General features: G+C 37.7%; 1 protein-coding gene across 2 annotated transcripts in view; it reads right to left on the bottom strand.

Moving 5' to 3' along the window:
- Window positions 1-1,055: 1,055 nt before the first annotated feature.
- Window positions 1,056-25,410, bottom strand: part of RAD23B (RAD23 homolog B, nucleotide excision repair protein) — a 42,852-nt gene continuing 18,497 nt past the window's right edge. Inside the window, exons 4-10 of one of the 2 annotated variants that reach the window (XM_040631681.1) lie at window positions 23,656-23,924; window positions 18,521-18,576; window positions 13,366-13,493; window positions 10,621-10,753; window positions 8,544-8,671; window positions 7,649-7,819; window positions 1,056-2,411 (exon numbers count right to left, since the gene is read on the bottom strand). In XM_040631681.1, coding sequence (XP_040487615.1) covers window positions 2,298-2,411; window positions 7,649-7,819; window positions 8,544-8,671; window positions 10,621-10,753; window positions 13,366-13,493; window positions 18,521-18,576; window positions 23,656-23,924 — 999 coding nt within the window. In that variant the 3' untranslated portion in view covers window positions 1,056-2,297. The remainder of the gene's footprint in view (window positions 2,412-7,648; window positions 7,820-8,543; window positions 8,672-10,620; window positions 10,754-13,365; window positions 13,494-18,520; window positions 18,577-23,655; window positions 23,925-25,410) is intronic. The other variant, XM_040631682.1, reaches the window with a different exon arrangement.

Below are 25,410 nucleotides of genomic sequence, written 5' to 3'. Positions count from 1 at the left end.
ATTTTTAAACAATGTAAAGACATTTGACTAGAGGATGGCAATAAGAATTTAACAAATATAAACTTAAGCTTCCTCACATTTTCCATAGAGCAACTAAACAATAAAAATATTTCAAGAAATAGACAGAATACCTCAAACGCAAAATTCCAAAGTCAAAGAGCCACTTACATTAACAGATTTACCAAATCTGTTTGTAAATTAAAAAGATAACAGCAAAAGGTCACAAAAAGCCTATTTTTTCACAGCGTCTTGGCTAATTCTTTGAGCAGATAGAACAAGGTAAAGAATGGTCAAAACTTGGCCTCAACTGTCTTCTTGTAATGATTAATCCCACTATTTGTGGTTTTGTTGTCCAAGGACAAAAACTCCGTGCGACCAACTTCTGCTGTCATTTTCCAGAGAAAAGAAGAGGATGCTGCTGGGGTTTTGTTTTTGTGTTGGTTTTTGTTTTGATTTTTCCTTTTTTCCAGTTTTCGCTATGCTGAGCAATTAGGTAGCAGACAGAATGACATGAAATAAATGAAAATATTCCATTATTCGACCAGAAATGCCACCCTTTTCCCAACTCATTGCTCTGCCTTGAAGGATGAACATATTTACAAATCCTCATTTTATTCTCCTGAGACGTTTTGCATGACCCATTATAAAACATACAGGTAATACAAAGTCCAAAGGTCTGCCATGTTTAAGGAATACACACATGAAGATTAAACTACACAATAACACTGTGGGGAGAAACCACGGTCTCATTTATTTTTATGAGACAGGTATGAGTGCAGGACGTAAAAGTTTAAAAGTCATCCCCAAACTTTGCTAAGGATTATTGCAAGAGATTACGCAGGGAGAAATCTGTGCAAATTCATTTTCTTTACTCAGTATCAGATGGTAGGGGAAGAAAATTATTCCTTTAAACAGTCTTGTTAATATTCAGGAAAAAAGATCTGAAAAACTGAACAAGTAGACATATTCCCCCTCTTTATGATCAAATAATAATGCCAATGAAGGAGATTCTAATAAAAAACAGGGCTGAAAAAAATCCAAATGAAAGCCAACACTGCTATTAAGATTTTTCTTTTAATATGCCATAAGATATTCTTGATTGTATATTTTCCAAAGTACTTTTCCAGCTGCATCTCCCAACCCTTCCAGAAGATTCCACCAGTCTTTCCAATGCAATAAAAGATGCTGGATTATACTTTTGTCCACCTTCTCTTTTTGAAAGTAATATAATCCTAATGACTTTAATGGTCATACATTCTTATCTAATAAGGAAAAACACTTACAAATATCAGAAACCCAGTTTTGAAACATTTGCAAATTTTGAACTGAATCAGCATTTTGTGGGTTTAAAAAAGGCAGCAATCTGAACTCACGACTTACTGACAAACACATTTCTGCGGAGGGATGGGGAAGAGAGGGATAGTGAATGCTGCATTTCTCCATTGGCCCCAAAGTGCTAATTTCACAAAGGGATACATCAAAAGCAAACATGCAATGGTGGTTTTAAAACTTTTACTGCAATATAACAATGAAGTAAACAGTAATTAGACACCTACCAATTTTTTCCCAAAACAAACCAAAAAAAAAAAAATGTAAACAGGAAAATAACTCTGCCTATACTTGTACAGCTTCTCAAATCATGTTAGAAGGGTCTCACATTTGATGATCAAGAAATTTTAAAATAGCAGTAATTATTTTCATTTTAAGAAAAAGGTTCCCCTTCTCCCTCCCCACCCCAAGTATTTAACATGAAAGAATGGGCTTTCTTACACATTAATTCAGTATGTATTTGAAGCAGCAACAATAACCATCAATAATTTGGCATTTCTGTTTACAGTTGCTCCAAAATTTTTTTCAATTTCACAAAGCCATTATCCAGTGTTGCCATGAAATAGAGACTGTAAATTCTAGGTAGCAAAGATTCTTTCTGAAACCAATGTTAAGTCAAAGAAATATAAAGCAGGGCATTACACTAAATTTCTGGATCTAGTACACTAAAAAGAGTGAAACCTAGGAAAAGTTACCTACTGTTTTATAGAAGAAATAAAGACCTGCAAAAGCTGATTTTTGGTTGTATATTTTACACACTGTGTGGATTTGCGGCATCTGCTAACTGAAGCAGACATGCACTGTATTTCTCCCTGCCCTATATCCTAGATCCCTCCCTCCCCACCCCCAACAATCTACTACCTTATACCAAGTATTGTGGATATGAGCCCAAGTCATCCCAGACAATCCAGTGAACAAAGTTAGTGTAATGCACTGGTGTGAAGTGTGAGATAAAAAAAAAGTCCCTTTCAATCTTCATCAAAGTTCTGCTGTAGAAGAAAATTGGCAGCCAAGTTCTCATTCTTCTCACAAGCAAAATACGCTTGTATCACAAGTCCTTCAGGAAATCCTAGTGCCTTTAACTGGAAGAAAACAGAGAAAACACACATGGGTTCCAGCACAGCAAAACACAGAGGGCCAGATCAGCACCTGAAAACATGAAAGGCACGAAAAAGCTCTTGAAGACGTTATGTGAATGCATGCCTACCTAGTATGGATTCACTGTCCAACCCAAGCGACTAGATGGAGCCCGGACCCCTTCCTTTATCAACCACTGACAAAATTCTCTGTTCCTAGTTAAAGCTATTAGATGAACAGCTACTCTATTAACACTCATTGGCAAGAACACTAAAAATTAGTTGCTGAGTAAAAATAAATGACTCTACAGCCTACAGAAATGTGTAAATCAAACAGCCTTTACTGTGTAAGGGGGAAAGATATAGATGAGAGCAAGGGGAGAGGAGTTTAGCTACTTCATCCAGTTATTTGTAAAGAAGGTCAGTCGGGTCAACTATAACTCTCCATCTCCTTGCCTTATGAAACACTTCATACTAGAAAAATGGGTGATCAATTATTATTACATGATATATTTTGAGATCAAGACATATGATGTTCTATTTATATCTGCTTAATTTTTACAGCATTTAAAATGGTGATACCAGCCACTTAATTTTGTTTTCCTAGTCTATTAAAAATCACTGTGACTCAAAAATCACTGCTTTTGAAAGTCTTTAAGCACTCAGGTCAATTATCTAATTCACTAGGTACTATATATTTGTCAACCAAGTATTTTTTATGAACCCTCTGTTCATTACTGTCTAAATCACCTTGCATTAGATGATATCAAGAAATGACCTTAAAAAAAATGAGCAGCTGTCTCAATTCAGCATGATTATTCATCCATAAAAGGAGAAGATAAAACTCAAAAATGATTTTGTTACACCTAGGTCTTGTCCACATTAAAGCCGGGCTAGCTGAAGTAAAAGGCAGACAGGGCACGATCCAACTATATGCTTCTACAAGACACACACTTTATATTCAAAGATACAAATATGCTGAAAGTAGAAGGACGGAAAAAGATACATACCATGCAAACAGTTACAAAAAGAAAGCTGGAGTGGCTATATTAATATCAGACAAAATACACATTAAGATTAAAAACTGTTACTAAAAACAAAGACATTTTATGATGATAAACCATCAGGAAGACTTTGTTATAAACACATGTAACAAAAGAACCACGAAACACGAAACAAAAGCTGACAGAACTGAAGGGAGAAATGGCGATTCAACAGTAGTTGGAAACTTCGATATCCCTAGTTCAATGCTGGACACAACAACCAGGCAGAAGACTGACAAGGAAGCAGATCTGAACCACACTATGAACCAACTTGACCTACCTAACTGACATTTACAGAACACTTGAACAGAAGATCACAGGTCCTTTCCAAGTATGTATCAAACATTCTCCATAAAGACGATGTTAGGCCACAGAACCAGCTTCAATACATTTAAGAAGATTAAAATTGTGCACAGTACATTCTCTGACTATAACACAATGAACTCTGAAATCAGCAACAGAAGGAAATTTGGGAAATTCAAAATAAGCGGAAGTTAACAAAATCCTTAACCAATGGATGAAAGAAGCAATCACAAAGGAAATTAGAAAACACTTGAGATGAATGAAAACACCGCGGAATGCACTAACACAGGGTGCTGCTGCAGCGACTCAAGGGAAGTTTAGAGCTGTTAACTATCTATAGTAAGAAATATCTTAAACAGAAAATCTAAGGGTCTAGCTTAAGAAACTAGAATAAAAGAGAAAACGAAATCCAAAGCAAGCAGAAGGAGAAAAAGAATAAGGGTTAGGGAGAAAATAAATAAAACAGAGACTAGAAAAATAAAATCAATAAAACCAGAAGTTGATTCTTTTTTTTCTCAGAATAACAACACTGACAAATGTTTTAGCTAAACTAACGGGGGAAAAAAAGAAATCTTAGAATTCAAACTACTAACATCAGAAGTGTGGGAACACTACTACTTTTTAGAGAAATAAAAACTATTTTAGGAAATACTGTGAACAACTGTATGCCAACAAATTAGATAATGCTGATGAAATACACAAATTCCTAGAAAGACAAAATCACCAAAACTGACTCAAGAAACAGAACATTTGAAGAGCCCTGTAACAAAGAGACTGAATTAGTAATCACAGAATTCCCCAAAAAGAGAAGCCGGGCCCAGATAATTTTACTGGTGAATTCTACCAACTGTTGAATGAATTAAAACTACTCTTCATAAACTCTTCCAACTGACAGAAAAGGGGGGAATACTTCCTAACTCATTCTCTAAAGAGGCCAGTATTACTGATACCCAACCAGACAAAATCATCACACACACAAAAAGCTATAGACCAATATTCCTTATGAATACAGATGCAGAAATCTTCAACAAAAACACTGGCAGACCAAATCCAGCAACATATAAAAAGGACTATCCACCACAATCAAGTGGGATTTATCCTAGGAATGCAAGCTGGCCCAACATACAAAAATCAATCATTGTTATTAATAAAGCATATTAACGAAAAAGGGAACAAACCCACACTATCATCTCAACACATAAACACCATCTGACAAAATTCAATACCTTTTTGTGATAAAAACACCCGAGAAACTAGAACAGAAAGGAACTCCCTCAACCTGATAAAGGGAATCTAGTAAAACCCATAGCTCACATCATACTTAATGGTGAAAGACTGACTGCCTTCTCCTAAGATCAGGAACAAGACAAAGATATTGACTCTCACCACTTCTTTTTTTTTTTTTTTTTAAAGATTCCATTCATTTATTTGACAGAGACAGAGACAGCCAGTGAGAGAGGGAACACAGTCAGGGGGAGTGGGAGAGGAAGAAGCAGGCTACCAGCGGAGGAGCCTGATGTGGGACTCGATCCCGGAATGCCGGGATCACGCCCTGAGCCGAAGGCAGACGCTTAAGGACTGAGCCACCCAGGCGCCCCGGCTCTTACCACTTCTACTCAACGATACACATACACAGAAGGCTGCAGGCAGGACCATTAGGCAAGAGAAAGAAAGAAAGAGAAAGAGGGACACTGGGTGGCTCACATTAGACCTTCGGCTCAGGTCATGATTCCAGAGTCCTGGGACTGAGGCCCCCATCAGGCTTCTTGCTCAGCAGGGAGCCTGCTTCTCCCTCTGCCTGCAGTTCCCCCTGCTTGTGAGCTCTCTGACAAATAAATAAAACCTTAAAAAAAAAAAAAAAAGAAGAGAAGAGAAAAAAGAAAAGAGAAGGCATCCATACTGGAAAGGAATTAAAACTACTTGCAAATGATATTCTACTATTAGGAAATCCTAAGAAACACACACAAATTATCAGAATTAATAAATGAGTTCAGGAAGGTCGCAAGATGTAAGATCAACACACAAAATTAAGTTGTATTTCTACATAGCTAGCAATGAACAATCCAAAAATGAAATTAAGAAAACATTTCCACTGATAACAGCATCAAAAAGAATAAAAATACTGAGAAATAAATTTAACAAAAGAAGAACAAAGCAAAGACTATAGAACATTTCCGAAATTATAAAAGATCTAATAAATGGAAAGGCATCTCATGTTCACGGCTTGGTGAAACTTAACATTGCTAACATGGCGATATTCTCCAAACTGATCTGCAGAAAAAACACAGTATTAAAAATCCAGTTTTTTGTTTCGCTTTTCTTATAGAAATCAGACAAGTGGATCCTAAAATTGATATAAAATGCAAGGGATCCAGAACAGCCAAAACAATCTTGAGAAAAGAAAATCAGAGATTTCAAAACTTACTACAAAAAGCCACAGTAATCAGGACCATGACGTAGTGACATAAGATAAACATAAAAATCAGTGAACAGAACTGAAAGCCCTGTAAACCCTCACAATTATGGCCAGTTGATTTTCAAAAGGATGCCAAGACAATTTAGTGGAGAAAGAGTAGAATTTTCAGTAAACAGTGCTGGATATCCAGATGCACAAAATATGAAGCTAGACTCCTGCACCTCACACTATAAACAAGAAGTAACTCAAAATAGATCATAGACCTAAACACAACAACAGCTGTAAAACTCCTCAGAGAAAAGATAGGAGTAAATCTTTTGACTGTGGATTAGGCAACTTCTCTTAGTATGACACCCAAGGCACAAACAACAAAAGAAAAAATTTCTTCTCCAAACAGAAATGAAGAACGGATACCCCTAATCATTAAAAAAATTTTTAAAAGGCTATAGAACAATTGAGACAAATGTCATTCACTCACTTCCCTTATTTGAGGGGGAGAAATATTAGTATGATATATAAAATATCTTTTAAGAAATACATAATTATAAACCTTGAACACTTGAAATGTTTATATCATAAATATGGACAAATTATCTTTCAGATGATTTTCTAAGTATTAAGTAAAATGAACTTTATCAGATTTCCACCTCAAAACACTTCAGAAGACAAGACAGGGCAAGTACTGTGATTCCCTATTTACAAATATTAACAATGGAGCCTAGAGAAAAACGAGTGACTTGTCATAGTATCATACAAACTAAGTTACTGCAGTGTCTCATGTGAACTGGTTGACCAAGTAAGGGTGGAAACAGAATCATGGTTATCAGGTTCTGATGTTTAATGTACATATTTTTTATATATATCTAATTTACATTATAGTGACAGTAGTAAAGTAAAATTTTTAAAAAATGGATAATCTTGAGTTAGGCCTTCACTTTAAGATCATTTTCTTTCTTTTAAAGATTTTATTTATTTTTCTGACAGAGAGCAAGAGAGCACACGTAGGGGGAGCAGCAGAGGGAGAGGGAGAAGGAGACTCCCCGCTGACCAGGGAGCCCAATGCGGGGCTCCATCCCAGGACCCTGGGATCATGACCTGAGCTGAAGGCAGATGTTTAACCGACTGAACCACCCAGATACCCCTAAGATCATTTTCTTCATGAATTTGAAGACATAGATGAGATTTTTAATTTTTAAAATATGTTTATAACTATTTTATAAAGCTAGACTGGCATTCACTGCTAGTCCCTTGGCTAGCACAAAGGCCACGATGTGAGAGCAGGNATGAAAATACAGGTCTTTACTGCAATCCTTAGGACAATGCTGTATTTGGTTCTGTCCAGAAGAACTACCTCCAGCGGCAGAAATATTCTGGATCTTCGCTACCCAACACAGCAGCCACTAGCCCCATGTGACTACTGAGCATCTGAAACATGGCTAATGTGACTAAGAAACTAAATTTTCAGTTTTACTTCAACTCACCCTTTCTATAGCTTCTTTTTCCTGAGGCGTTACTTGAATGTAGTTCATATGACCACTTCCGGCTTCTGCAATTCCTCCACTGCCACCTCCACCCCCTCCTCCTTGACCACCAGCTTCTTGAACTGGTTCATTTAACATCTGAATAAAATGCTCCTGGTGCTGGCTAATTTGCTGTGGTAATTTGAAGGACAGGGAAAAGAAAAAAAAACAATACAATGATATAAAGTATCTTCAGGAAACTAAGAATTCTAAATACAAATAGGAGAGAAAGGTAGAATTTTGTAACTGCCTTATTTTTAGAATGATTCTAAATTATTTAATCTTTGGAAGGATGTGATTTCTTATATTCTATTAAAAAAAACTCGGTACTTTTGAGTGAGGTAAACAGCGAAGAATTAAGAGAATTCAAATTCTCTTTCATAAATGCAACCCGTCCCCCCAAAAATCAATGTTAAAAAACTACTTGGGGATTATGAAAAGAAACAGAACTTCTGTATCTTCCACACTAGTAGGTAGTACAATGCTGTATAAAACTCAAAAACTTCGTGACTTGAGCATTAAATAAGCCCATGGGTATGTCTCTAAGAGGCAGTGTTTCACTAATAATAAGTCTGGGGAAAAAAGACTTTACAAATGGTTTCTTTGACAAAGAGTTTCTAGGATTCCTTAACAAAGTGTTTCCCCAAATTATTATCTGACCAACTTTCAAATTAACCTACCTCCACCCCCCAACTCTTTTTTTTAGTACATCTAATCTATAGCATATTCTATTTAGCGCAGCTGAGACCAACAGTTTATAGAGCTTGTGGAGGGGAAGGGAGTACACACGGACTTTAGAAAAATACAATATACTCTACAAACCCACTTTTGCAATTAACTCTGATTAAATAGTTACCTGCAGTAATTGAGGATTTTCTCGACCTATCTGTTGTAGCAATGCTGGAAGCAGGGAAGGATTCTGTTGAATAATTTGTCTCATCTGTTGAAACTGAGGCTGATTCCGTAAAAATTCAAGGGGATGTCCTAAAAAAACACATAACATTTTTAAACAAAAGCAGCAATTACATATACAACGAGCTGGTTCAATCATAACTTTAGACAGCAAGCACTGATAAGTAAAAAAATACGGTAAGTTCTCAGATGTAGTATATAAAAATGAAGTAAATAATGACAAAAATCTTTCAACTGTACCAATATGCAAGTCTTACACTATAGAAATTACACCAATTAGCATATGTAGAGAGCACAGAACACTGAAAGAATGAAGTTTTCCCACAATTGTCCTGGGCAGTCAGTATCATCAAATAATAAGAATTTATGCCTGGCATGCACTCTATCAAACAGAAAGTACTATCATTGTTCCTAAGAAAAACATATAGCTAGGACTAACAAAACCCAAAAATCCGCTTACTTTATATTTATAATACAACCCAAACCTTTAAGAAAAAGAAAAAGAAGAAAAAAAACCTGAGCTTGAATTCCTGGGAAATTCTAAACCAAGTAAGTGAAAGATAATACTTAAAAGTTCAGATATGCAGATCAGAAGTTGTATTAATACAAACTTAAATTACAATTAGAAAGACAATTTTAATTACCATTAAATTTCAAACATTAATAATCTATAAAAGCTTGAGACAAGCTACAAGTAGGGTGCCTGGGTGGCTCAGTCGTTAAGCGTCTGCCTTTGGCCTAGGTCGTGATCCCAGGGTCTTGGGACCGAGGCCTGAGTTCAGCTCCCTGCTCAGCGAGGAGCCTGCTTCTCCCTCTCCCCCTACCCCTCCCCCTGCTTGTGCGCCACACACTCTGTCAAATAAATAAATAACCTTAAAAAAATAAATAAATAAGCTACAAGTCAATCTAGTACCAATACATATAGAGCTCTTTAGTCCAAAATCCCATGACAATAATAAATATTAAGGATGCCAAATAAGACAGAACTTGCAACTTTTTTGGGGGTAGTGGTGGTTGTCTGATTACACTACGGGAAACCAAAAATTGCATATAATTATGTTTTTGAGGTTACTAATAAATTATCAGAATTTTTTAGATGTTATTTCCTAAATAATTATTCAAGAAAATCATTCAAATTAAAATGGCCACCTGAGTATGAGAAATACCCTTCCTCTGTGACACCGGTTTTACAGATGAAGAAAATGAGACTCAGAAACTAAATTAACCCATTACAAGGGTTGCTAAATGGGACAGGAGTCCATATCTGAACCACAGCTGTGGCCTCTTCTTCCCATTCTTATGCCAACTCTGCAGAAATGAAAGCCTGTCCTCTGGGAGACTGTTGACAAAATGCTCAGGGCTTTTTGTCAACCAGAGCTGACTGTCGTAAGTAGAGCTAGGAAAAGCAACAAAGAAGGGCCTCTTCAAAATTAACAGTTTAAATTACTTTATCACTACTGTATACAGAACGGAGACTGAAGGAGAACGAAGTAATTCCTGGGCCCACCACACACTCCAGGGCCTCTTCTGTAGTCATACCTTCAGCAATGGAAGGGTGTGCGCCAACCAGTAAAGAGAGGTGAATTCAAGATTGGCTTTCAACCTCTAGATACAAGTCCTCAAACTTCTCAGTGCTTTATTTCTTTGGTTGTATAATAACAGCCCCTAAGATCCTCCCAGCTTTGAAATTATACATATTTTATGACATTCATAGGGAGAGAGAAGAGACAAGGTGAGCAAACTCTCTGAACGGCTTCAGAATGTTAACACAGAACGCGAACTGGGAAGCATCTCTTCCTCAGAACAGGCTAAAGAGAATGTGCCCTTTGCCAAAACTACGGCACTGAGGTTTCAGCGAGAAGGTATGTGACAGCCACTAAGGAGAATTTGTTTTGGGCCCTTCTCTAACATTAATGGATAGAGAACTTGTGAGAAGAGTCCTCCAGATGCTCCAGGAACAAGCCTCACCTCACACTAGAAACTCAGGACTGTGCCCCCCACCCTCACCAGCCCACGCTAACCTCCAGGGCTCGCTGTGGTTGTCGATGCCGTCGTAGTCGCCGCAGCCGCCGCTACCGAAGACGGAGGAGCCCCAGTGCTGACCGCAGGAGGGGTGTCCACCACAGCCTGACTGTCTCTATCTCCGGGGATCCCCTACAATACAAATTCTCAGCTTTAATATAGCTTGTCATTGAAAATTAGTTCAATACTATACAAAGTAAAAGACTTATTGATCTATTTAAACGTGCTTGTCTAATTTCCAAAAGCATCAAACAGATATCTATTAAAAGTAGAGGATTAAGACTTATCTAAAGCTGCATATATTTGAATTAGATTAGAAATGACCTGAGCATGTATAGAACAACCCATACTGCAATAATGTAAGGCAGCACTGTCCAGAATTTTCCATGACAAAAATGTTCCATATCTGTGCTAATAAAATACTCATTAATCACATGTAGCTACTAAGAACTTGAAATATGGCTAATGTTATTAAAGAAACTAATTTTTAATATACTTCTAATTTTATTAAATTCAAATAGCTACTTGTACTTAAATAGTACGTAACAGCTATTTTACTGACAGTGCAGATTTAAGGTATAAAGAGATCTGTAATTTAAAACATAAGTCATAAAACGATGTTTACATATAGAAACATATTACATTTAACATCAAAGATCCTTAATTTGTATATAAGTAATAATGTACATTTTAAAAAGGCTATTAAAAAATTTTAAATATCAACACAAACCTCATTAAAATTGGACATATTTGGTTTTTATGCTATACATTACTCTAATTTTTGAATTTCATAGAAACTTTCACCAGCCCTGTGATAGAAAGGTTTGCATTTGTAACCTAGTGTTAAAATTACCCAAAGAAACAGATTTTGATGCATGTGCAGTTCTGAAATGACCCCGGGGGAAAAAATCAAATGGAGACAGAGCAGGTAGCAACAGTGGCCAAGCAAGGAGGATCTCCACTACCGATCCGTGGTTCTGAGACCGCATCCTCCAGAAAGTATCACATACAAAAAATTAAAGCTGGTTATTCAAAATTTACAAAAGTCGATATAAGAACCTTAAGTATTTCAATATTTTCTAAGTTTATAGCATTTGTCCTCTGAAGTTATTATAATTTAAAACTGCACTGAGACTTCTGGAACACTATTTTGATGCATGATTTACAAGACTTTTCATATACAACATATTAAAAAAATCTTTATGAAATCCACATAGATTGTGGAAGGAGAAGAATGAAGAAGGAAATATTACATTTGGGTAAGAGATGATAATGGTAAATGCTTCCATTTCCCAATAAATCAGAAGTCAAAATCATAAACGTATGAAGAATTATGCATAATGAACCACATTAAGGGTAAGGGCTGAGGCATTAGACATCACTCCAGGTATTAGAAACAAATGTTTCTAAGAATCCCTTGACTACTACTGACAATAAATAAGCTAACAATTCAAATGCCAATGGAACCAGGCAAATAACATCATACATTGAATTAAATGCACGATGCTATGTCAGGTAACACGGAATGGATGGGAAGATAATGAATTAAAGAGTCTATGATCTAAAACTTTTCCTAAATCCTAGCAAAAATGTGGAAACCAAGTTGTCCAGACAAAACAGCTCTCCGAATGAATGAATAAATGAATGATTTATCTTCCAAGTTTTTTTTTTACATAGGCTCCATGCCCAGCTTGGAACCCAACTCGGAGCTTGAACTCACGACCCTGAGACTGAGACCTCAGCTGAGATCAAGAGTCAGACGCTTAATTAACTGAGCCACTTAGGCACCCCTCTTCCAAGTTTTTATTTAAGACGTCGGTTTTTTTCTTTTTCTTAGCTATCTGAATTTGTAAGTGAAATCTCTTCATTTTTAAAAGTTGCCAACTAATTACAAAAATGTACACAGTACAAAACAAATAAAATTGGGCTTGGGCTTCCAACTTGACACTTTTGCCCTCAATGGTATACCCAGGAGGGGTGTCTGGGTGGCTCAGTTGGTTAAGAGTCTGTGTTCGGCTCAGGTCATGATCCCTGGGTCCTGTGCTCAAGCCCTGCACTGGGCTTTCCGCTCAGCTGGAAGTCTGCTTCTCCCACTCCCTGCCGCTCCCCCTGCTTGTGTTCTCTCTCTCTCCCTGCCAAATAACACAAAAATAAAATCTTAAAAAAAAAAAAAAAGTACACCCAGGGGTATGCTGGCCATCAAAAAAGCTACTAAAATGGTAGACTGGATTAAGAAAATCTGTCCCCACCCTCCAAACACACAAACTGTCATGCTTTGACGATAACATGAATGGGGTAGAAGGGACTACTCCAAGTGGAGAGCCAATTTTACTACTCATTTAGCCACATTGTTTCCTAACTAAAAATCACATCAAAATCTTTTAGAAGAGGTTACATTTTACCAATATAAAATGTTAACGAAAAAAAAATTATGTAAATTACTAGCATATATTCTCATTCTCCTGTGAATTGTTACTGTTCCTTAAAAATCTTTGATATTTTAGGGGCACCTGGTGGCTCAGCCGTTAAGCATCTGCCTCCAGCTCAGGTTATGATCCCAGAGTCCTGGGATCAAGCCCTGCATCGGGCTCCCTGCTTGGCAGGAAGTCCACTTCTCCCTCTCCCACTCCCCTTGCTTGTGGTCCCTCTCTTGCTGTCAAATAAATAAATAAAATCTTAAAAAAAAAAAAAAACTTTGGTATTTTGGTGTTAAACTACAATAAATAAAGTGAAATATTTCTCACCATTAAAAGATACTCCACTGCTCTGTCAGGGTTGTTGAAACTGGCTCTCAGGGCTGCAATCACTTGCTCTCGTTCATATCCCATTGACATGATCTCGGTTACCATATTCTCATAAGACTGACCCGTCACTAAGAAAAGGTGTGTGGGGTGGGAAGAAGGGAAAGAAAGGAAACATTTAATAAATACACATTCCCCGCATATTTCTTGAGTGTGTATGTATATAGAAGGCACTACAGGGCTAGGGGTACAAAGGTGAATAACAGTACAAACTACAATATAAATGTGGTAGGTAGAATAATGCCCTCCTGACAATCCCCGGAACCTATAAATATGTTAGGTTACAAGGCAACGTGGAATTAAAGTTGTTAATCAGCTTACTTTAAGATAAGGAAATTACCCCAGATTATCTGTGTAGGCCCGATGTAATCACAAGGGTCCTTATAAGTAGAAGGAAAAGAGATGGGAGGGTCAGAGAAACAGATGTAAGGCCAAGAGGAAAGAAGCAAGGTCACAGATGCTATGCTGCTGTCTTTGACGACAGAGGAAGGGGCTATAAGCCGAGGAACGCGAGCAGCCTCCAGAAGTGCTGAAAGGACATAGAACAGATTCTCCCCCTCGAATGTACAGAAAGGACTACAACCCTGATGGCAGCCCAGTGATTTAGCCCCTTGATTTTAGTCCAGCGAGGACTATGTTAGACTTCTACTGTGCCTTAAGATAATAAATCTGTTGTTTCTTACCAGGAAGTTTGTGATAATTTATCATAGTAGCAACAGAAAACTAACACAGTATGTTTAATAAGTACAATAAAAACATTAGATACAAATGTACCACAAAAATAGGACAGAATTAGCAGGTCGGAGAAGGCAATCTGGAAGAGACAGATAAACTAATTTTTGAAAACAAGAGTAGGGGACATTCCAAGCAATCGATTTGACTATAACAACTTCAGTCTTCCTTTGATATCTTCTATTATCAAAGCATAGGAAAAAAGGTTAGAAGCAGGAAAGTTAGACTTTCATAAACCATACAGAGCTGATGCAATGCCCCAAGCCCTGCTATCCCAGAAAGTTGCTTCCCACAGGCTGTCTCCAACACAAACTCATTCTTCATGGAAATGTCAGACCACAGACAAGAGTGAAAGAAAGCCAACTCTCTACACTAAACTTACCTCACTCAAGCCATCTTTTCTTTCACTTCTCTTCTGGGTACCATTCCCTTTCTTGTCTCCTTAAAGAACTGGACCCTTTGGTTATCCTCTCTCGTCCACCCCCCATCCTTCACTCTCCACTTAATTATCGTGATCAGCAGTTAACTAAATCCTAGAATGTCATCCTAAAAACAGAAGCCTACCCTTGGTTGCATCCCAATTCCTCTTTCAGGAACAGGTCTATTTGTCTGCTGCCTTCCCTTTCCAGCCATAGCTATCTGCACAGGCTGTGTCCACTTCTCACATTCCACCCACTCCTCAGTCAATACTGATACTCGACTTTGAATATCTAAAGATTTCCCCCTCAGAGGTGCCCCACCATTATCTGCCTTCTCCATTTCAATAAACAGTTCCTCTAGACACCCAAGAAACCCTGGTGACTGCAAATTCCCTGTCCCTTCCCTTCCACACCTCACCTACCAGCATATCTGCTAGGTCCTATCTCTGAATTACACTGCAAAACTACCCACTTCCCTCTTTCTCCACTGCCTTCACTCAAGACCAGGCCACAACAATCTCTCATCTGGATTACACCCTGCTTCCTCTCCTGTCCCTAAGCCTATAATCTATTCTTCTGCCGCTGGAAGAGCAAGCTTTTTAAAAGGAAAACCTCATCTCATTTCAGGCTCCCAACACTCAACAATCTCCGTACACCACACTCCAACCACGCTAATGTTTTCCAGCTCACTTCGCAAGTCATAACTTTGAGAACCTGTCCCAGAACCTTTACACACACACACACACACACACACACACACACACACACACACACACACACGAGCTTCTAAGAGGGTCAGTTCCTTTATAGGCTCCAGTGCTCAATTTAAACTGAGAATACATCCCAGAGATGTACTGCCTAACTATCCTAAGTATAAGTACCTTCTGTTTTTCTTTATGGAAGCCATTAGTTTCCTTAAAATCATTAATCATAAATTGCATTTTACTTTCACTCTTCCTTCTTTCTCCTATCTGAATGAAAAGTTCAACTGTGCAAGGGACCCTGTCATTTTGCATCACCATTTCCCTGGCACAGGTGACACTATCAGCTGAATAATTTTTTTTTTTCCCTGCAGAGTTTTCAGTAAGGGCATTTAATAGCTATGAGAGTACAGTTTATTTTTTTTTATTTTTATTTTTTTTTTAAAGATTTTATTTATTTATTCGATAGAGACAGAGACAGCCAGCGAGAGAGGGAACACAAGCAGGGGGACTGGGAGAGGAAGAAGCAGGCTCATAGCAGAAGAGCCTGATGTGGGGCTCGATCCCAGATCGCTGGGATCACGCCCTGAGCCGAAGGCAGACGCTTAACCGCTGTGCCACCCAGGCGCCCCTGTGAGAGTACAGTTTAAAAAAACTAAATATCGAGGTGCCTGAGTGGCTCAGTCGTTAAGCGTCTGCCTTCAGCTCAGGGCGTGATCCCAGAGTCCCGGGATCGAGCCCCGCATTGGGCTCCCTGCTATGCTGGGATCCTGCTTCTTCCTCTCCCACTCCCCCTGCTTATGTTCCCTCTCTCGCTGGCTGTCTCTCTCTCTGTCAAATGAATAAATAAAATCTTAAAAACAAAAAAACTAAGTATCATTGAGCAAATGTGGTATTTGTTATCTTGTTAGAGTAATGACTTTTCCTTTCTCCTTCCATAAAGGACCTGTTAATATATTTTTATTTTCTTAATTACCCATTCATATGATTCTAGCACAAAGCCACTTAAGTGCCAATACCCTTTCAGCAACCTAGTTCCCAGATACAGAAACTAGCTTCAACATAAACAAAATGAAGAGCTGTGGAGTATCTGAACTATACTACTTTGACATGGTGTTTCTCATTTCATTCTCACAATAACTCTATGAGAAAGGTTTACTGTGATCATGGTTTAACAATGGCTGGTAAGTCATGGTACAGAGACTAACACAGGCTGTCAGAGTCCAGAGCTTCCCATGTAGTCACCAAGCTAGCCTCCTAAGTAATCAAGTTATAAAACTCGAAAAGAAATGCCTATAAGCAGTCTGGTACTTTTCAGATCGTAATAGTACAATGGCAAATGACTCATAGGAAAACTAGAGACAATGGATAACACGAGAGAGAGCTAATGAGGCTAAAGTGGAGTAGTCATGAAGAATCTTATGTCTGTCATTAAAAATGAGTTATGGTCTTATCTTCCAGGTCACAAGGAGCTGCGAAAGGAACTAACAATGACCTCATGAGATTTGCCTTTTATAAAGCCCACTATGACAGGGCACTGACCAGTTAGGAGAGAATAATGCAGGAGTATCAGTAAGGTAAGGTCGTGAACTAAAGCAGTCAAGGGGCAGCGAAAACAAATATTCCAGAAATGTTAGGAAGGAGGGTTGTCAGGACCCTGGGCTCAACGGGCCACAAAAGGCAGGAGGTCAAGGACGATGCCAATGTTTGGTAGAGATGACGATGCAAGCAATGAGGAACAAAGGAGAAGAATCAGATGGGGGAATAAAACAGGATTCCATCTGGAACCTAAAGAGTTTATGGAGGTTGTAGGTTTCCCAGTTGGCAGCTTAAAGAATGAGTCTGGGGGCTCAAAGGGAGATGTGTACTTGAGTTATAATTTTGGGAATCCTTTTAGTATATGGGTGGTATTTGCCATTCCCATAGTCTGAACTTTGAACTATGATCTAGAACCACAGAAGATCCATACGTTTAAGGGTCAGGTAAAATAAAAAGAGTTAACTAGAAGGCCTGCAAAGGAATAGTCAAGGGGCATGGACCAAGAAAAGAGTAGTGTCACAAGCCAAAGAAGCCAAGTTTAAAGCAGCAGGGTATCAACATAAAGACTGGGTATCAACATAAAGGGGTCCCATGACCCAAGCTGTGCAGGGTGACAGAAGATGTAAAGATACGACACTGCCTTCAGAGGGGGAGGTGCAGTAGCAGGAGCTAGAGCTCCTGACCGATTTCTGGGTCACCTCTTCCAGTCCTTCCAGTATTTTCGTAACAACTTCCTAGAATTAAGGCTTTCTCTGTTTGAAAGGGATTTCTGTTTTGTTGACAGACACTAACTCATACTCATTTGGTAGCAGACTAGTCCCAGAAAACAGTAAATGTAAAAGATGTAAATGTGGGTGTGGTACATCCGGGTGACCTTAGGTTGATTACTTAGAATTGCCCCTACATGCTATCGACAACCAAGATGACATTTCCATGGCAAAGAAAGGATCGTGGAATTCAAGTCCAATTAGGTCAGAGGCCAAACCCCAGATCGTATGAGGTGCTACTGCTGTTGGAACCCTGCTGCTGCAGCAACCAAGCAAAGAATCCAGAAGCCCATACCACTGAAGCTGCTGTTCCCAGTCTTCTACCTCCCTACCATTACTAGTAATAGAGAACAGAACACAAAGGAGAGGAATGGGGTTGCCAGCCAAGAGACCAACAATTAGCAGGCACAGTAGGAAACGTACTAGAGGTGTCACAATGGGAAAACAGGGGAAAAAACAAAACTGATTTTGACAGACTAAGTGTAAAGGGGAGATTAAAAAGCGTTATCCAATAGTTAAAGCTGGGACAGAAAGGTACACACTGCAAGTACCATATAAGCAGCAAGACAGAGATGGGACCTGACAGAGCTTCAAACTGGAATAAAGATGAAGTGTGGGACAGATTTATTAACATTTTATACCTGTTTTACCAACATTCTGTAATAAACCTGTACACAGTTCAAACTTTGTTAAGACCTCATTTAAAATTCACATTTGGGAGATGAAAAATTATCTCCTTTAACTAAAAGAATATGCTTAACTCTAATAATAGTACAATTTAAAGGATTCAATATATAACACATTAATTCACAAAGTCTTTAGTAACATTAATCGAATAATTACCTAAATCATTTAACAGCTTGATTATGAGCAACCATGAAAATGAAATTTGAACCTCTTCCCTATCTCTTAGAAAATTATTTACAATGCAGATACTTACCAAGTGCACTTGTAGCATCTTCAAAAAGGTTTGACCGAGAAGAATCTCCTGATGTACTGCAAAAGGTTTTTAGAAAATCGTACATCAGAAAGTATAGAAAACTGACATTATAATTTAGTAACTGTCCAATTTGTAAAGAGGTTATTTGATTTTAAATAAATGTGAAAGTCTGGCTACAGTGTTGAAACCATCTTCTACATTAAATCCCAAAGCTTTACCCATAACATTTATGGCTTGGGAAGAATTTTCAATCTCAATATTCATACTGTTCTGCAAGTGCATCACTTTAAATGTCCAAAGATATAAAATAACAACTGAACAGAATGTTTGCCATTTAAGGAATACAAAAAAGATAATGCACAACTATTTCCCTAAAAGAATTCATATTAAGTTAAATAATTTGTAGTCAAGTCACAACAGAAGAAACACCAAACAATACAAGTATCCCCCACTTTTCCAAAGTTCACATTCCACCACATTTTGCTTTTTCAAAAGATCTACATCAGTACCCGTTTTCACTAACTAGGAGAAATCTGAAGAGAATTTTTCTCTGAAGAGGTTTTATCCTTTTACGAGAAAAGTGAAAATAGTGTTTCGTCTGTTTTGCAGAAAACCTTTACACAGGAACACACCCTGAGAAACAAGAGCGACCCCCAAACTCCTTCCCCAGAACTACACTCAGCATCAAGCCGCCATAACTCTGAGCTGTGTCTGTGAGCATCTGCGCTTCATCTAAATTTATTTTGTGCCTCCATTACCAAGGTGTGTTCTAAGGGATCAGAAAAGCCTGAGAGATTATTTTATGGGTCTGGGAATGAACAAAACTTTTTCCACATAAATTTATGGTAACTGCTTCTTTGCTTTATGCTGCTTCAGCTTACAGAAGGTTTCAAAGGAATGCTCTACTTTCAAATAGTGGGGGAATCCTGTACACAATAAACAGCCAAAGTAGAAACCACATTAGGCTGGAAAGGCCTGGGAAATCTTTACAAAACAGAATTTCAGTTAGGTCTTATAGATAAGTTTTCCATACAGGAGCTGAAAGAAGGCATTCAAGTCAAGGAACACAGCAAAAGCAAAAAACGGAGAGGTGTAATAAAATCCAGGCTGTAACCAGAAGTTAACCAGTTTAAAAGGACTAAGTTTCTGTTGGGCAACTGCAGATGATGAGTCTAGAAAACAAAGTAGACAAAAACAAGATCATGAAAGACCACAAAGAGCAGGCCAAAGGAAAATAAGTTGAAGCTTACAAAGTAGTAAAGGTAGCAGTCAGCAGTTTAGATTAAAGCATACATACAACACAACACACACTTATACCTCTGTCCCAATTTCAAAAATAAAACACAGTAGGGGCGCCTGGATGTCTCAGTCAGTTAAGCATCCAACTCTTGATTTCGGCTCAGGTTATGATCTCAGGGTCATGAGATCGAGCCCCACGTCAGGCTCCGCACTGAGTGTGAAGCCTGCTTAAGATTCCCTCTCTCCCCTTTCCTCAACACCCCCACCTGTAGTATAGCAAGAGCAAGGGAAATATCTGAGTTTGAATTCATAAATTATTTTCTAATCCTCAAGTCAATAGTAATATCCATGTATCCCAAAGTGTTGCATGTAGGGTTACTGTTAGATAAGTATTTAGCAAAGAGCCTGGCATCATCACATCCAATATGATTAAACTAATTTTCTGGTGTAATTTTTAAATTACCTTCATTAACTAGATAGTTAAGCTAACTTACACAGAGGCAAAATTTTGAAAAGAATTATATATAGAAAAAATAATTCTCCTGCCCAAGACCCCTATCCAGGGAATAATCACTACTACCTGTTTCTATGTAACAATGACTTGTGTCTTGCCTTTGGGTGTTTTTTATTTAACTTAATTATCTCATGTCAGCATAACCACAATGACCCCAAATTTTCCCCAGAGACACATAGTATTCCACTTAATTGATGAAATCAAGCTCTTCATAGGGTATTTCTAGTTTGATTCTCAACTTTCAAATTCTTTCTGTAGTGAAATTTATTAATTGTTCCTTTTACGACTTTTTTTAAGATTATCTTTATTTTTCCCACGTTCTCTAGTTTATGGTTTCCTTTTATGCTGATTTTTTATCTATCTAGAATTTATTTTTATGAATATAAGGTATGTGACCCATTTTCCCCCTTCCATCTGGCTAGGCAATTAATCCCAACAGCATCTCCCCCATGGTGTTTTGAAATTACATCTTTATCTTATGTTAAGTCCCTGGTATGTATTCTGGTCTGTTTCTAGACTATCATCTATTTACCTAAGCAGTCTTTCTAGTGAGAGCCATTGTAAATTACTGCAATCACTACCTGGCAGGATTAATCTTCATTCCAGTTCTCTTATAGAACAGTCTGTGCTGTTTTGCACACTGTTTTAATATTTCCTTTTACATATCTCAGATAAGAGTGAAGTATGGCTGAACCACCGTTCTTCAACCTTGATTCCACCTCACCACTTCTTCCCTATCTGCAGAGGAAACTACTTATCAGTTAGTGTGCTGTCCCGCTGCTACTGTTCTTCTACACAATACACAGCCATAGAATAGATAACATACGATGCTGTTTTGTAGCTTTTGTTTGGTTTATGGTTATTGCCCATATTATTTTGTAATCTGTTTTTCTGACTTGATAACAAAGCCTTGAAACCACATTCACTTAACATGATACATACTACGTACTTTAACTGGCCGGTAATACTGGACATTAGGGCTTCTCAAACTTTAGGAAGCCCAAGAATTTACCAGGAGAGCTGGTTAAAATAGAGACTTCTGGGATCCGCCCCCAGATAATTCTGATTTAGGTCAAGGGTTTAATTATAAACAAACTCCCAGTGATGCTGATGCTGCCTACTACCATTTTGGGTAGCAATACTCTCCAATATGAATAAATTACAGGTCAAGTCATTCCCGTACTAATGTATTTAGGTTGGTTCCAATTTGCCTTTCGCTATAAATAACGTAGTTTTTGTGCACATGCGCAGTTTCTGTAAGCTAGAGATAAACAAGTAGAATTTGCATTGTAATTGGTGGTTTTTAAAGAACAAAACTGGCCTAAAGACACAAATGCCTATTAATGAAATGTCAGGCCAGTGTTGATGAATAAACTTTCTGATGTCCCTCAAATTCATACCAACATGTCTCCTGATAATTATCTAAGTTTTGTGCTTTACAGGACACTCCATGTTTTACAATACAGATGAAAGGACTAAGGCACATTTAAGCAGCCAGTTTTCTGAGCTTCTCTCATCCTTCCTTTCCCGTGTTATCCTTCTCTAAGGTGATAATCCGGGGAAATAAGAATAAACAGTTGGTGTATAAGGCCCAACCAAGTAAGTAACTCTAGCATCTGCTCTATCACTTAACATCTACTGATTTATGCAATTTCTGTAGGCCTGAAAATGTAATACTGACTCTTGAGAATGGGTAAATGAAACTGTAACCCCAGGAAGAAATTTTAAAAAGAGATAATAAAGAAATCTGGATAGATGATATTAGCACATTAAAATGTACTGATCAATTCTGAAATTCTCTCACTATGACCTTTCAAAGAGCTGAAAACATATAAAAAATAAGATATATTACTGCACTGAATGAAGACAATATTTAATTACAGTTACAATGTTTAAATGATCAGGGAGACCAATGTGTTAAATTTGTTAAGTTCCCTCCCATACACAGAATCGACAAACAACCTTTTGATAGAACAGCTTAACCTGAGTCTGGGTTGTTTTCCACTAGGTAAGAGTGTTGAATGCATTTCTAAATATACATGGGAGAAGCATCAAGTTAGGCAACCAGGCATAGGGGAAATATTTTATTATCTGAGCCTATGCTCTCCTTGTAGGGAATCAATTCCCTGGAAAGAGGTGCTAAGTGAGCAATTAATTAATCAGATGACTCAAACCCCTCAAAACACTGTGGACTGGGTCAGACACAGTAACCAGACATAAAGACAAAACACTAAAATAAAGGATCATAACTCAATTTTTTCAAATCACTGTTGTATTTATCACAAACATGCTTTCCTATCAGTAAGTATTTCCAATTCCTGTATCGATCTCTATTCCATTTGGTTCTGATTCCAAGGACTCTAACTATTGCCACTGAGGTCCCAAGTTGTACTAAAATCACAAAATACAAATAGCTCCAGTGCCAGTGCACACTGGACTTAATACAACCCATGTTCTCAGATAAAGGAGAAATCCCCTATACGAGTCCAGCCAAGAGAACCAAAACACTTGTTTTGGTTATCTCATTTATCACTGGGGAAAAAAAACTTTTGTCATAAACTACTCAATAATCCTGCCAACTTCCCACAAGAAATTATTTCTTGCTCCCCAAATATTCCGCACCTTTTCTTTTGTTTTAAAGATCTACTCTGTTAAAACTTGAAATTCTACAAAGATATAGATAAAACAATGGAAAATTCAAACAATCCATATGTTCAACAAAAGGTGGCTGGTTAACAGGGCACAGCAGCTGACCCTTAACTTGGCTGTGAACACGTGCTGTCTCACAGCTCTTACACTCATTATTTCATTCAATCCTTATAACAAGTCTAGGACATAGGTCCTACTGTCATCCACATTGTACAGATGAGGAAAATACCCAAAGATGTTACTTTTCTAAGGTTAAGTGCCAACAAATGTTAGGTCCAAACACAACGCTATGCAGCAACTGGAAATACTTAGTGGCATGGAAGGATGTTTACAACATAAATGACCATGACCAGAAAAGAATATAGATCAAATACAAATAATGATTGGGGGCAAGGTCAGGTTATTTATAATATGTCAAACTGTAATAAAATATCAAGTTATTTTTATAATTCTTATAGGTCATTTGTATTTCTTAATCTTTCTACACAAAATGAATAATGACTTTCACCCTCTCTCCCTTCCCCCTGGGGGGAAAAATGCAGAGTATACAAATCTGGATTATGAAAATTTAAACAGGCACAAACATGCTGTTTTAGTCACATTGCAACGTTTAGAAAATGTTTAATGTAGCAGAAACAAAGTGTGATCAAAACAATCATCAAGATAAAATCGCACATGAAGTTCTTGTCATGAACTTGTGTTGAAATATGACTTCCTAGGCTGCGGGTCTTACCTGTCAGTTGCTGTTGGACTTGTAGCCACTGGTGTCTCTGCTGGCTTTTCTGCAGGCTTCTCTGGTTGCGTTGCACTAGCAGGTGCAGGTTCAGAAGATGCTGTCGTTGGTGCTGGAGTGACGGATGCAGGGGAAGGAGTGGGAGCCAGAGCGGGAGCAGGGGCTGGGGCCTGAGCCACAGCTGGAGCTGTGGAGGAGCTAACTGTGGTAGTGGTGGCAGGATTTGACTGCTGAGTTGTAGCTGGTGCTGGTGTTGTCACTGCTTTGGGCTAAACACATTAAAAAAGTAAAACAATGGATTATGATAAAATACTACATTACCTGATATCTAAACAGACTGTATCATTACAGGAGACTACAAACATAACACTAATACAAACTTGTAACTTGAAAATAATTTCACAAAGTAACACAGAAAGTGATCAATATTAGCCATCTGAATTACTATTTATTACTCTTTCAAAGCCAATGACAGCATATATATATTAACTATCAACCTTAATTAGCTTTAGCTAATAGTTTCAGTCTATGAAAAAGCAAAAGCAGCCGCTATTCAGAAATATACAGAATGTGTACTGGAGAAAAAAAAAAAACCACCCCCAAACATTACACTTTAAGTTCCTTGGTTATAACTTTTAAGTATTTATTGTCATTTGAAAGCATCACCAAAATAACTTTCTCATTTGATCTGAGCTAGTGTACAGCACACTGGAGAAAGAGTGGCTGTGCAAGGTAAGGCAGGGGACTTAAAAATACTAGCAGCGTTCATTCCCTCCTTTCTTTATTCTAAGAGTCTTGCGTTTAGCCCGGTAACTTTTTAAAATACCCAAACTCTGCAAATTTTTAATGTTCTACAACTCCAATCTAGATGAAGTGAAATTTAAATGCATTACTACACTCATTTATCATTTCCCTTAAGATTATTTGTGATCAATATAAACAGCCACATTCCACACCCTCAAGGTCTTTGTTGCCACAGAGCTATTTAAGCTTCATTCTAAATGGTATCAAACCCATCCGCTTATTGGAAGTTTTTCTGCTTATTTTGATCTAAATAGCTTTTTCCTATCTCTTCTTTATAATAAGGTCATTTCTCATTTCTTCCATGATGCCTATTTCTTCCCCTTCTAATAGCTGGCTTCTATTATTAACCTGAAAATAAAATAATCACAAATATCATTAGAATCCTATGTACAATTTAAAAAGGCTTGGCTCTGAGTAGCTATTCTTCAAATGCATGTATCTATTCTGAGACCTATCCTTCTTAATTCTTAGTTATGTTCTAAATAATCAAGGTTATTATAATACTAAAGGAAATAAGACCAATAACATACCTATCCAAACATGTGACCACCACATTTTCCATTATGCACTATACATGATAATACTAAATGAGACAATGGAATATTATTCAGCCCTAAAAGGACACAAATTCTGGCACGTAGCTACAAACCTGGATGAACCTGGAAGACATTATGCTAAGGGAAATAAGCCAGTCACACAAGGAAAACACTGTATGATTCCACTTATATGAGGTGCGTAGAGTAGTTAAACTCATAAAAAGTAGAACAGTGGTTACCAGAGGCTGGGATCAGGGGAAATGGGAGTTACTATTCAGTGGGTACAGAGTTCTAGAGACAGATGGTAATGATGGTTGTATAACGTGAATGAACTTGATGCCACCAAACCGTATAATTAAAAATGGTTAAACTGGTAAATTTTGTATTATGTATATTTTATCACAATTAAAAATAC

Source organism: Ursus maritimus, unplaced genomic scaffold (genome assembly GCF_017311325.1).
Source record: "Ursus maritimus isolate PB19 unplaced genomic scaffold, ASM1731132v1 scaffold_17, whole genome shotgun sequence".
Taxonomy (NCBI): Eukaryota; Metazoa; Chordata; class Mammalia; order Carnivora; family Ursidae; genus Ursus; species Ursus maritimus.
Note: the sequence above shows the minus strand (reverse complement) of the source record. Positions and strands in the feature narration are given on the sequence as shown.